This window comes from Oncorhynchus mykiss, chromosome 24, assembly GCF_013265735.2.
Source record: "Oncorhynchus mykiss isolate Arlee chromosome 24, USDA_OmykA_1.1, whole genome shotgun sequence".
Taxonomy (NCBI): domain Eukaryota; kingdom Metazoa; phylum Chordata; class Actinopteri; order Salmoniformes; family Salmonidae; genus Oncorhynchus; species Oncorhynchus mykiss.
The window spans coordinates 33,620,560-33,634,409 of record NC_048588.1 but is presented as its reverse complement, the minus strand read 5'-3'; the positions used below and the strand labels follow the sequence as shown (position 1 = coordinate 33,634,409).

Below are 13,850 nucleotides of genomic sequence, written 5' to 3'. Positions count from 1 at the left end.
ACTGTACCTGGGTCTCACCTGTAGAATGAGAGTACTGTACCTGGGTCTCACCTGTAGAATGGGAGTACTGTACCTGGGTCTCATCTGTAGAATGAGAGTACTGTACCTGGGTCTCACCTGTAGAATGAGAGTACTGTACCTGGGTCTCATCTGTAGAATGAGAGTACTGTACCTGGGTCTCACCTGTAGAATGAGAGTACTGTACCTGGGTCTCATCTGTAGAATGAGAGTACTGTACCTGGGTCTCATCTGTAGAATGAGAGTACTGTACCTGGGTCTCACCTGTAGAATGAGAGTACTGTACCTGGGTCTCACCTGTAGAATGAGAGTACTGTACCTGGGTCTCACCTGTAGAATGAGAGTACTGTACCTGGGTCTCATCTGTAGAATGAGAGTACTGTACCTGGGTCTCACCTGTAGAATGAGAGTACTGTACCTGGGTCTCACCTGTAGAATGAGAGTACTGTACCTGGGTCTCATCTGTAGAATGAGAGTACTGTACCTGGGTCTCATCTGTAGAATGAGAGTACTGTACCTGGGTCTCATCTGTAGAATGGGAGTACTGTACCTGGGTCTCACCTGTAGAATGAGAGTACTGTACCTGGGTCTCACCTGTAGAATGAGAGTACTGTACCTGGGTCTCACCTGTAGAATGAGAGTACTGTACCTGGGTCTCACCTGTAGAATGGGAGTACTGTACCTGGGTCTCATCTGTAGAATGGGAGTACTGTACCTGGGTCTCATCTGTAGAATGAGAGTACTGTACCTGGGTCTCACCTGTAGAATGAGAGTACTGTACCTGGGTCTCACCTGTAGAATGAGAGTACTGTACCTGGGTCTCACCTGTAGAATGAGAGTACTGTACCTGGGTCTCACCTGTAGAATGAGAGTATTGTACCTGGGTCTCACCTGTAGAATGAGAGTACTGTACCTGGGTCTCATCTGTAGAATGAGAGTACTGTACCTGGGTCTCACCTGTAGAATGAGAGTACTGTACCTGGGTCTCATCTGTAGAATGGGAGTACTGTACCTGGGTCTCATCTGTAGAATGGGAGTACTGTACCTGGGTCTCACCTGTAGAATGAGAGTACTGTACCTGGGTCTCACCTGTAGAATGAGAGTACTGTACCTGGGTCTCATCTGTAGAATGAGAGTACTGTACCTGGGTCTCATCTGTAGAATGAGAGTACTGTACCTGGGTCTCACCTGTAGAATGAGAGTACTGTACCTGGGTCTCACCTGTAGAATGAGAGTACTGTACCTGGGTCTCATCTGTAGAATGGGAGTACTGTACCTGGGTCTCACCTGTAGAATGAGAGTACTGTACCTGGGTCTCATCTGTAGAATGAGAGTACTGTACCTGGGTCTCACCTGTAGAATGAGAGTACTGTACCTGGGTCTCACCTGTAGAATGAGAGTACTGTACCTGGGTCTCATCTGTAGAATGAGAGTACTGTACCTGGGTCTCACCTCTAGAATGAGTGTATTGTACCTGGGTCTCACCTGTAGAATGAGAGTACTGTACCTGGGTCTCACCTGTAGAATGAGAGTACTGTACCTGGGTCTCACCTGTAGAATGAGAGTACTGTACCTGGGTCTCATCTGTAGAATGAGAGTACTGTACCTGGGTGATGGGTCTGACTTGATGGGTCTGACTTGATGGGTCTGACGTGATGGGTCTGACTTGATGGGTCTGACGTGATGGGTCTGACGTGATGGGTCTGACGTGATGGGTCTGACGTGATGGGTCTGACTTGATGGGTCTGACTTGATGGGTCTGACGTGATGGGTCTGACGTGATGGGTCTGACGTGATGGGTCTGACGTGATGGGTCTGACTTGATGGGTCTGACGTGATGGGTCTGACGTGATGGGTCTGACGTGATGTGTGTGACGTGATGGGTCTGACGTGATGGGTCTGACGTGATGGGTCTGACGTGATGGGTGTGACGTGATGGGTCTGACGTGATGGGTCTGACGTGATGGGTCTGACGTGATGGGTGTGACGTGATGGGTCTGACGTGATGGGTCTGATGTGATGGGTCTGACTTGATGGGTCTGACATGATGGGTCTGACTTGATGGGTCTGACGTGATGGGTCTGACGTGATGGGTCTGACTTGATGGGTCTGACTTGATGGGTCTGACTTGATGGGTCTGACGTGATGGGTCTGACGTGATGGGTCTGACGTGATGGGTCTGACGTGATGGGTCTGACTTGATGGGTCTGACGTGATGGGTCTGACGTGATGGGTCTGACTTGATGGGTCTGACTTGATGGATCTGACGTGATGGGTCTGACTTGATGGGTCTGACGTGATGGGTCTGACGTGATGGGTCTGACGTGATGGGTCTGACGTGATGGGTCTGACTTGATGGGTCTGACTTGATGGGTCTGACTTGATGGGTCTGACGTGATGGGTCTGACGTGATGGGTCTGACGTGATGGGTCTGACTTGATGGGTCTGACGTGATGGGTCTGACGTGATGGGTCTGACGTGATGGGTCTGACTTGATGGGTCTGACTTGATGGGTCTGACGTGATGGGTCTGACTTGATGGGTCTGACTTGGATGTATCGCAGTCGTTGGTCTGTACCCTGTGAAAGTAACCACATTAGAGGTAACCCTTTTACCTCTAATCTTTTAAATGGGCTTCACGATTATAATCATGAAATTCGTGAAAACATGGTTATATATAAAATTACATTTGTGTTTGAATTTACTTCTGCCAGATGCCTTTTATTGTGTTTCAGTGCTGAGAACCATTCCAATTGAAAACCATTGAAAAAAGTCTAGAAAAGTCCCTGGAAAACAAGGCGTCACACAGTGTAATCCTGAAATGGACAGTTGATAGACAGTTGATTCAAGTTGACCTGTTTGGTGATGTCATACATCAAGGTGTGGAGAGAGGTGGTGCAGTTTATCCTCTGTGTGTACCTGCAGCACACACACACACACACACCATTTTCCAGCAGTCCAAACTCCTGTGTCTCAACTGGCAAATACAATGGTCCAAATACACAAACAGACAGAAAGTACTTAACACATTCTGGGCCAAATGCATTGAACCTCTAAAATACAGTATACACCACGTCTCAATGACAAACATAATATGAGGAAACAGGATGGATAGAACATTCTGGAACTCCTCCAGACTGCTACCATATGGGAACAGTCATCCTTAGAGTTTTGCATGCAAATTAGTATCTACTGTTTTCTGTTTTTATGATGCAGCTATCATAAAGACTCATCTCAGTACATAGTGGTGTGTGTGTGTGTGTGTGTTTAAATGCATGTGTGTGTTAATCTGATCTCCCCACACACACACACCTTTGCTGAGCAGTTTCTCAACGCTCCTCACACTCTCGTGCACCCCGTTACCGGGTCGACCCCCCCAAACACCCAAGCATTCCGGTGGCCCCCCGAGGATCACATAGCGATCTGCCAACAGAGAGAGGAGGGGGGAGAGGGGTCACAATCACCATCTGCTGTGCTCCTCACTCTGTTATGAATCAAGTGTTGTGGTATTTCAAATGAAACAGTGATGATAGATGTTGGTGTTGAGTTATGGACTGGAAGCTCTGTACAGTTACTGGACCACAACAAACTCTGAGCTATTGTCTCCCAACGTCATGTCCACTGGCTACACAAGCTGTGGGCCAAACTCTCACACAATGTTCCCATAAACCTGGTCAGCAGGTTACTAGAACATTCAGGTTGTGGGAAGCGGTACCTGTCTCCACGGCCCCTGGTATCCTCCCGATGACGTTGTATATCCGGGTCACCTGGTTGCTAGGGAGGATGTTCATACGCACCTTCCTGAGAACCACAGAGAGGAGACAGAGACTACGTGTTTTAGTAGCCCCAATTGTCCTCCACTGCTGTTGATGGGAACAAAGAGAACCCTCTTTCCTCACCCCTAGTCTGGGTGCCAGAGGCCCCTTCCTCACCCCTAGCCTTGGTGCCAGAGCCTCCTCCCGCACCCCTAGTCTGGGTGCCAGAACCCCCTCCCTCACCTCTAGCCTTGGTGCCAGAGCCCCCTCCCTCACCCCTAGTCTGGGTGCCAGAGCCCCCTCCCTCCACCTTAGCCTTGGTGCCAGAGCCCCCTCCCTCACCCCTAGCCTTGGTGCCAGAGCCCCCTCCCTCACCCCTAGCCTGGGTGCCAGAGCCCCCTCCCTCACCCCTAGCCTGGGTGCCAGAGCCCCCTCCCTCACCCTGGTGCCAGAGCCCCCTCCCTCACCCCTAGCCTTGGTGCCAGAGCCCCCTCCCTCACCCCTAGCCTTGGTGCCAGAACCCCCTCCCTCACCCCTAGCATTGGTACCAGAGCCCCATCCCTCACTCCTAGCCTGGGTGCCAGAGCCCCATCCCTCACCCCTAGCCTGGGTGCCAGAGGCCCCTCCCTCACCCCTAGCCTGGGTGCCAGAGGCCCCTCCCTCACCCCTAGCCTGGGTGCCAGAGGCCCCTCCCTCACCCCTAGCCTGGGTGCCAGAGGCCCCTCCCTCACCCCTAGCCTGGGTGCCAGAGGCCCCTCCCTCACCCCTAGCCTGGGTGCCAGAGGCCCCTCCCTCACCCCTAGCCTGGGTGCCAGAGGCCCCTCCCTCACCCCTAGCCTGGGTGCCAGCCTCAACCTTCTCGCTTGCTTGATAATGAAGTAGGCCAAAGCACAAACAGATCTGGGAGCAGGCTACCTCAGCCCCACTCATTGTGTGAAAATGTATGTGTGTGTCTCTCTCTCACGCAGGACACACAAGGAGCCTCTATTTTACTGCTCTGGGCAACACTCCAGAGAATTAGAAAGAGGTGGAGGAGAGGGGAAGGAATGAGGGGGAAGAGAGGGGGAGAGAGAGAGAGTGGGGATGAAGAAAAATAGGAGAAGGATTAGGGAGGAGGAGACTTCAGGGAGAGAGGTTTGAGGGGGAAGGGAGGGAGAGAGGTTTGAGGGGGAAGGGAGGGAGAGAGGTTTGAGGGGGAAGGGAGGGAGAGAGGTTTGAGGGGGAAGGGAGGGAGAGAGGTTTGAGAGGGGGGAGGGAGGGAGAGAGGTTTGAGAGGGGGGAGGGAGAGAGAGAGGTTTGAGAGGGGGGAGGGAGAGAGAGAGAGACAGGTCTATGGTGTCTTACTGTGTACTAAAGCTGTCAGTGAAGCCCGGTCCAATCCCATAGGACACATTCCAGTTATTGGGTGGGATGTCTCCTCCCATATTCCTGCCAAGGGTGACATCATACAGGAAGATACATTACTCACAGGAAATGTGCGTGTGTGTGTGTGAGCTCTGATTAGTTGCCGTCATAATACTCACTTTAGTGGATGGCATCATGATAGCCAATAGGATGCACTGGAATCTTAGGAAGCCCCACCCCCTCCCCCAGGCTGTACCTGTAAGTGTATTCTGGAGGAGAGAATGTTATAGTCCCCCTTTATCACAGAAACATCCATCTTTATAAGAACACACACCATTAGTAGGGTATCCTATGTACAGTACCTGAAGTCCTGGGCCCAGTATTCTGCAGGGTTTGAGAACACGAGAAGAACATGAGAAGGGTAGAGTAGTGGGATAGGTAGAGAGAGGTGGAGAGAGAAAGAGATGGTGAAATAAAGAAATATATATATAGAGAGAGAGAGGGAAAGAGAAATAACTTGTTTCCTCTGAAGATATTTCCATGACTGTAGTGGAGGGGCTGATATGTGGTTATAGCACCGTCTAGTGACTGTAGTGGAGGGGCTGATATCTGGGGTTATAGCACCGTCTAGTGACTGTAGTGGAGGGGCTGATATCTGGGGTTATAGCACCGTCTAGTGACTGTAGTGGAGGGGCTGATATCTGGGGTTATAGCACCGTCTAGTGATTGTAGTGGAGGGGCTGATATCTGGGGTTATAGCACCGTCTAGTGACTGTAGTGGAGGGGCTGATATCTGGGGTTATAGCACCGTCTAGTGACTGTAGTGGAGGGGCTGATATCTGGGGTTATAGCACCGTCTAGTGATTGTAGTGGAGGGGCTGATATCTGGGGTTATAGCACCGTCTAGTGATTGTAGTGGAGGGGCTGATATCTGGGGTTATAGCACCGTCTAGTGACTGTAGTGGAGGGGCTGATATCTGTGGTTATAGCACCGTCTAGTGACTGTAGTGGAGGGGCTGATATCTGGGGTTATAGCACCGTCTAGTGACTGTAGTGGAGGGGCTGATATCTGGGGTTATAGCACCGTCTAGTGACTGTAGTGGAGGGGCTGATATCTGGGGTTATAGCACCGTCTAGTGATTGTAGTGGAGGGGCTGATATCTGGGGTTATAGCACCGTCTAGTGACTGTAGTGGAGGGGCTGATATCTGGGGTTATAGCACCGTCTAGTGACTGTAGTGGAGGGGCTGATATCTGGGGTTATAGCACCGTCTAGTGATTGTAGTGGAGGGGCTGATATCTGGGGTTATAGCACCGTCTAGTGATTGTAGTGGAGGGGCTGATATCTGGGGTTATAGCACCGTCTAGTGACTGTAGTGGAGGGGCTGATATCTGTGGTTATAGCACCGTCTAGTGACTGTAGTGGAGGGGCTGATATCTGGGGTTATAGCACCGTCTAGTGACTGTAGTGGAGGGGCTGATATCTGGGGTTATAGCACCGTCTAGTGACTGTAGTGGAGGGGCTGATATCTGGGGTTATAGCACCGTCTAGTGATTGTAGTGGAGGGGCTGATATCTGGGGTTATAGCACCGTCTAGTGACTGTAGTGGAGGGGCTGATATCTGGGGTTATAGCACCGTCTAGTGACTGTAGTGGAGGGGCTGATATCTGGGGTTATAGCACCGTCTAGTGATTGTAGTGGAGGGGCTGATATCTGGGGTTATAGCACCGTCTAGTGATTGTAGTGGAGGGGCTGATATCTGGGGTTATAGCACCGTCTAGTGACTGTAGTGGAGGGGCTGATATCTGTGGTTATAGCACCATCTAGTGACTGTAGTGGAGGGGCTGATATCTGGGGTTATAGCACCGTCTAGTGACTGTAGTGGAGGGGCTGATATCTGGGGTTATAGCACCGTCTAGTGATTGTAGTGGAGGGGCTGATATCTGTGGTTATAGCACCATCTAGTGACTGTAGTGGAGGGGCTGATATCTGGGGTTATAGCACCGTCTAGTGACTGTAGTGGAGGGGCTGATATCTGGGGTTATAGCACCGTCTAGTGATTGTAGTGGAGGGGCTGATATCTGGGGTTATAGCACCGTCTAGTGACTGTAGTGGAGGGTGGCCACACCAAATACTGACTTACTTTTGACCCCCCCCCCCCCCCCCTCTTTGTTCAGGGACACATAACATTTGTTTGTCACATGTCTGGAACTTGTTCAGTTCATGTCTCAGGTTGTTGAATCTTATGTTCATACAAATATTTGCACATGTTACGTTGTTTAAAATAAACGCAGTTGACAGTGAGAGGATATTTCTTTTTTTGCTGAGTTTAGAAGTTATGCACACACATTGATCAATCTTAAGCAGTCAGTATAGAAAAGTAAAAATGTCAGCACCGCTGAAAATATTTCTACAAATATTATTTATTTTCTTTCAAATTGTAAATACGCAGACAATCTGAACATGCATGATGTGATCTTATTGGAAAACTGACATTTCTAATGAAAGGCAACATTGAATCATACTGCATCCCTTCCAACAGCATGAGCCAGTCCCTTTGAACATTCCCAGGAGACTCCAATTTACAGCATCAGCAGAGATAGGAGAGGACAGTACAGAGATGACTTGCAACAAGGAATATATTTAAGATCACAGGACAGTCTCCCCTGAGATTACAGATAAAGAGTAGAGGTTCTCTGCCCTCCTATCAATCACCAGACTAACTACAACATACTAATAAAACTACAAATCCCAGGTACAGGGAATTATAGCAGGTTCCCTTTTGGCATCATTCACAAAATTGCATCTGACTGGCAAGGATCAGACTGTCTAGCGAGCGTGGGGGGAACACTTTTACAGTCACCAACTCTGACAACGTCCCAGCCATTTCAAAATATCACATTTATATGCAATTGTAGACTTCAGGCTAGGTTCCAATTGGGAAAATGCCTAAAAATGAACCCTTTCCCTCCCACCCCCGTAGACCCTCTACAGTTTAGGGATGGGCTTGGCTGCCACAGCGATGCTCTCGATGGCACACTCGTCAGACCCCCGTCTGACCCTGAAGAAGCCCTCCTCGCCCCACGTCGTCCCCCAGCTGTTCTTCACCACCCAGAACTTCTGACCCGTGACGTGACATTGGCCGTAGCCCACCAGCAGCACCGCGTGGTTGGTCAGCTCAAACGGGTTGTAGGAGTCATGGAGGCCCGTGTGGTGGTAGATACCCTCCTTGTAGTGCATGAAGTCAGGATACACCTGGACGAGAACAGTGTGAGGAAGACACCTGGTCATTTTGACTTAGAACAACTAATACTGGCCATTATTCCTATAGAGCTAGCCAATGCTCAAACCAACGTGTGTGTGTGTGTGTGTCCCACCTCAAAGGCCACCCCCATGGGTCCGTTCTTGACCAGTTCCAGCATCATGGCAGACTCGCTGCAGCCTCCGTAGAACCCTCCGACGTAGCTGTAGTCCGAAGTGTAGTGGCGGAGACAGCCATCGGGAACGTCACACGGGGAATCTGTCCCAGCGTATGGATAACACGACTCTTCCACGATCCCAAAGTCCTGGACGTACTTCCCAATGAGGTAGGGGAAACCACCGTCACAACCTGAGAGGGAGAAGTAAGAGGGCTTAGATATGGGAGAAATACACAAACACCGTTAAGGTACAATTATGCAGAGTGTGTTCGCTCATTACCTTGGGAGTACTGGGAGCAGGACACGACCTGCTGTGGGCTGAAGATGGGAGTCTCGGTGTTGTTGGTTTGGAGCCGGACACGAGCCTCCAACATTCCCATTAAGGCAAAGGAATAGCAGCTACCACACGAAGCTGGAGCCCACAGAGTACCAATCAAACCCTGCACTGTCACAACCAATCAAAAACCTCACTGTAATATCAGTCACCACTAAGAACCAGACACCCGGTCAAGCAGTCCGTGGATCATCTTTAACCTGCAACTAGAGTTCTGTGGGAATGAATCCTAAAAGCCCATTTATGCTGGAGATGAAAATGTGGTAAGAGGTGTCACATGGAGGGTGACGCAATAATCACTACACACGAGCATGTTATCTGTGGGGTTGAGACAGGAACATTGATTTAGCAGTTCTCTAACTAGGACAGGCAGTGGTACCCTGCCCTGTAGAGGACATTCCTAAGGCCTCAGACACAGCAGCAAGGCTGAACATTAAACACATGGGTTGTGAGAGGAGACATTTTGCCAACAGTCACGATAGACAAGTGTAGGTATTTGACCCGGTGTGCGTTACCCTGGTTGCGGACAGGACTGAGGTAGTTGACTCCGTTGACATCTCTCCAGTCCCAGCGCTCAGGGAGGCCGGCCGCCATCTTGGCTAGCGTTGATGTCACAGGGGCGGGGCCAACACGTCTGGGGAGGAGCATAGACTCATACAATAAGGGTACACCATGGACATGTTTTGCAATGAATCCAAAATGAGTGTTCCTATTGAACACCTTTAGGTACTACCTCTGTTTTAGAGTCCCGTTTCATACCTACTGACCACCACCAAGGTGATCTCTACCCCACAGTCTCCTGAGGTGATCACTAGTCCCCCCCACACTATGGATTGGTGTCACCATAATGACTGTACTTAGTTCAACATATTTCTGACACCAAACCATTCCTTTAAAATCCATGAGGGGGGAGTGAACGAGTGGAGAGAAATACAACTCAGCTGGGGGTTGAGAGAGAAAGAAACCTCAGGCATTTGTAAGCCCCTGTACAGAGTGCCTCTTACTATCCGTCATACCAGAGCAGTCTAGACGAGTTGGGGCCAGAGACTGTGTCCCATTATCCTAAAACAGAACCCTCTAGCCTTGGACTCATCTGCCATGACTATTCTCTCCAGGGGCACAACTGTCACTGTGGACCTGTCCCTCCCACATTATGAAATTGCTTTCGTCACCCCCAGTTTGATCGTTGGAATGTGATGCAAAATGAGGCGAAGGTGTGCTTTAGGACCATGCGGACGCCGCCGAGCAGTCAGGTGGGCTGTGTGGAGTGTTTGACAGGATAAAATATAATAAATGATGTCCCCCCCACACTTAAAAAACAACGTTAAGCCCCTGATTGTCACCCTTTTCTTTCAGAAGTAACAAATCTCACAGCTGACAGACATCCTGCTTCTTCCTTGTGTGAAGTCAAAATGAGTTTCATAATTGAATTCCTGTTTCAATACATAGTGTCACAAGTGAATGACTGTACCTGGGGATGTGTGAAGCTGGTCCCCCGGCTCTGTGTATTAGCTGCTGCAGAGTGTAGGTCTCATGTTCGCTGTAGGCCATGGCTTTCCAGGAGCTCTGAGCCACGTTGATGGAGTCAATGAAGTCCAGGTTGTGTTTGTAGGACCTCTGGAGGAACCTGGGGGAGGGGAGGGAGGAGTAAACAGACCTACACCAACCTGGGGGAGGAGTAAACAGACCGACACCAACCTGGGGGAGGAGTAAACAGACCTACACCAACCTGGGGGAGGAGTAAACAGACCTACACCAACCTGGGGGAGGAGAAAACAGACCGACACAAACGTAAAGACTGCTTCTACATTGCTTGCTGTTTGGGGTTTTAGGCTGGGTTTCTGTATAGCACTTTGTGACATCGGCTGATGTAAAAATCAGGCTTTATAAATATTCATTTGAATGAATTGATTGACATATACCCCACATGAGAGGAGTAAACAGACCTACACAGCCTGAAGGAATGAAAACAGAATGAACAAATGCAGGAGCACTAGAACAGCCAGAGGGAGAGAGCACTGCTCAGACCAGAACACATGACTCACACAACACATGAGCAGTGACTGACAGCCAACGTAAAAGAGAGTCTAAACTAAGCAGACTGCTTGTTTTTCAATATGAGCAATGCTCACACTAAAATGGGACCATGGATGAAAATAGCCTTCTAGCCAATTATAGGACTTTAATGTGAAAACATAGGTGATTATTGGAGAGCATTATTATTGGGCACAGAGTGTCAAGCCTGCTATAAAACCCTGAGGCTACTCACAGGTCATTGGGATGGTAGCGGTGTGTGTCTATGGAGCGAGGGGGTGTTGGGACAACCCTCTTGGCAGTGAAGCAGGCCCAGTTGTTTACCAGAGAATCATGGACCCAGCCTGGCAGAGTCTGGTCACAGTAGCTGGTCACCTCAGAGCCCTGCTCAGAGTACTGGAACAGAGAGGAGAAAAATCAGTCTGTACGAGGCATCCCTGTGTGTTGTGTAGAAAGAGGACGATCACATATTGAATCTTTATGGCCCGAGTTAAAGTTTAAAAAACACAAGAGCTACAAGTCAGTGATGTTTTATGCAAGTGGAGGTGGCAGTTACCCTGATAACCGCTTTCAATATGAGCAGACAGTGTGGCGTTATGAACAGCAGCAATGAGTAACTAACAATGGGCTTTTCTAGTGAAGCATGTGGTGTGTCACTGTGCTGAAACAAGTCCAGACGGTTTCAATAAGGAAGTACAAGTGACGTGCAGATGTCAGCTAAACCATGTAGGAGGGACAACACGGAACATTTCCCCTGATAGTCACAAGGAAGTCACGTGACAAAGCCAAACGAAATACAACCCCAAATGAAAAAGGATCAACAGAACACTGAAAGTATCTTTGAAACACAAGCCTGAATATATCAGTGTAGCAACTGAGATGTAAAAGTCAGATTAGTGATTGAACTACCAACCCTGCAATAACAGGAAAGGTGACCAGCCATGTGTCTGAAACTTAATGTACAAGGCTACAAGGTAGGAGGACTTCCATCACGGCCAGCCCGGTCATCAGGAGGAATAGATGGCATTGACTGAGCTAAACTGACCAAGATGCACCTAACACATAAAACCTCACAATTCTGCCCAAAGTCAATGACAGTTCCTCTCAACCAGTGGCATATGGGTTTTTACGTGAGAGCTTATGCCACCCTTTGATAATCAGTGTCCACTGCTTGTCCATTCCCAGCACACCTCTCCAGGAAGCTGCTATAGAAACATCTGTGCAGCACGTCAACATCCCATCAACAATCCTGTAGCAGATAGAATATGGTAGAACAAGGATGTGGTCTTTTCTGTAGCCTACAGGCTGGAGATTAAATGACAATGTAATTCCATATTCACCAAAAATGTTCCAGACCTCTTGACATAGATCATAGTATGCTACTGTTACAGACTAAAGTGGAACCCTGAATGAAACAAGTGAGATCTTAAACCTGCCTTGAAGAAGCCAAACCACTTGTAGTCGTTGAGGACAACCTCAAAGCCCTGATTGTAGATGAGGGTGAAGAATCCCGTGTTCCCCAGGTCGTCCACCGCCACAGACAGCTTCTCCAGGCGCACCGTTATCGACTTATCAATGGTGTCTTTTTAAAAACAGAGACATTTTGGTAATTACTACTCAATTAAAATGTGAGCTTCTTCTGTATTGCAAAGTAAGACGGGGTAGACATTGTAACATTGGGCAGAGGTGAAAGTTGTAACAATTACACAATGCTCGATATAAAAGCTAAATCAATAGCCTACAAACTAAGGCAATAGACTACCGGGTCAAGTTAACACTTTAACCAATTAAAAGTTTGTTACATAGCCTACTTGATTGCTTAAAGCGTGAGGTCGTTCCGTATTTCCAGCTCTTACCCATCATGGAGCAGTTGATGCCTTTGTCTTGTCCCCCCTTCGATACTTGGAACACCCAGGTGCCCAACAGGTCTTCATATGTGCAGTTGGCCGGGGTATCAGCCTGGGAGCCCTCCACCCAGAGCAGGAACACACACAACAACACACCGCTCACCTTCATCGCGTCACACCACGCTCCTGTTTGCAGATATTTGAGTCTACGTATAAGCACAACTAGAAAAATGTAGACTATATTTCCCCGTACTTCGATGCACCTGGGAGACGGGTTTGTGTAATGTCCTCTGCGCTTTTGTACAATCAGAAGGAACTTTCCCCTCGGTCATATGACACACCAGCTGCTCACGTGAGTCGCTGCGTCTTGCTGACCGATCTCAATTCCATTGAGCACGTCTGGGAATTGTTGGATCCGAGGGTGAACAGTTTATGTCTCAGTTGTTGAATCTGGTTATGTTCATACAAATATGTACACATGTTAAGTTTTCTGAAAATGAACGCAGTTGACAGTGAGGACGTTTATTTTTTTAGCTGAGTTTCTAAGGATTAAGGTTAGGGTTACATTTAGGGTTCAAATTAAATGTCATCTGTCACATGAATACAGGTGTATTCACTTCGGGCTCGCTAAAGAAAAAAAGGATTCTGCCAGTCCGTGCTGAGTAATCGCAGTTCTGATGCCCAGAAGTTATTTTCGGTCATAAGAGACTGTAGCAGCAACATTATGTACAAAATAAGTTTAAAAAAAATAAGTTACAAAGAAACAAACAAAAAAACACAATTAGTTAGGAATACGTAAAACGTCAGCCTTGCTCTCCAGCGCCATCTTGTCCAGAGTATTGGTTAGGGTTAGAGCTAGGGTTAATAAAGTTTTTGAGCTATATTGTATGCAAAAAAATAGGAAATTATAATATTTTATATTAATACAATCGCTCAGAGAAAGTATTATTATTTTTCTCCGAAAAAGTAGGCATACAAATTGACCTCCCTAAAGATTCTTATAAAATACTTTAGTATTTTTACATTTTGTGAATTTAATGTCTACAGCATTGTCCTTTTTCTTGAATACCATTTTAAACGCGATCCCAAAACATAATGTC

The 13,850-nt window shown here is 48.3% G+C and overlaps 1 protein-coding gene across 1 annotated transcript; it reads right to left on the bottom strand.

The window, feature by feature from the left end:
* Positions 1-7,519: 7,519 nt before the first annotated feature.
* LOC110503180 (dipeptidyl peptidase 1) lies at positions 7,520-13,141 on the bottom strand. Its single transcript, XM_021581538.2, has 8 exons — positions 12,760-13,141; positions 12,340-12,485; positions 11,139-11,299; positions 10,341-10,496; positions 9,385-9,503; positions 8,816-8,947; positions 8,494-8,726; positions 7,520-8,371 (listed from the first exon to the last, which is right to left on the bottom strand). Exons 1-8 carry the CDS (start codon positions 12,917-12,919, stop codon positions 8,105-8,107), a joined length of 1,374 nt encoding a protein of 457 aa, XP_021437213.2. The 5' UTR covers positions 12,920-13,141; the 3' UTR covers positions 7,520-8,104.
* Between the last annotated feature and the right edge of the window lie 709 nt (positions 13,142-13,850).

Excerpts from the sequence above, each read along its gene's own strand:
- LOC110503180 (XM_021581538.2), bottom strand. The coding sequence starts at position 12,919 with ATGAAGGTGAGCGGTGTGTTGTTGTGTGTGTTCCTGCTCTGGGTGGAG. Across the intron at positions 8,948-9,384 it reads CAGTCCTGTCCGCAACCAGG|CTTCGTGTGGTAGCTGCTAT; the intron begins GTAACGCACACC and ends TGTGGGCTCCAG. Across the intron at positions 8,372-8,493 it reads CCATGGGGGTGGCCTTTGAG|GTGTATCCTGACTTCATGCA; the intron begins GTGGGACACACA and ends GTTCTCGTCCAG.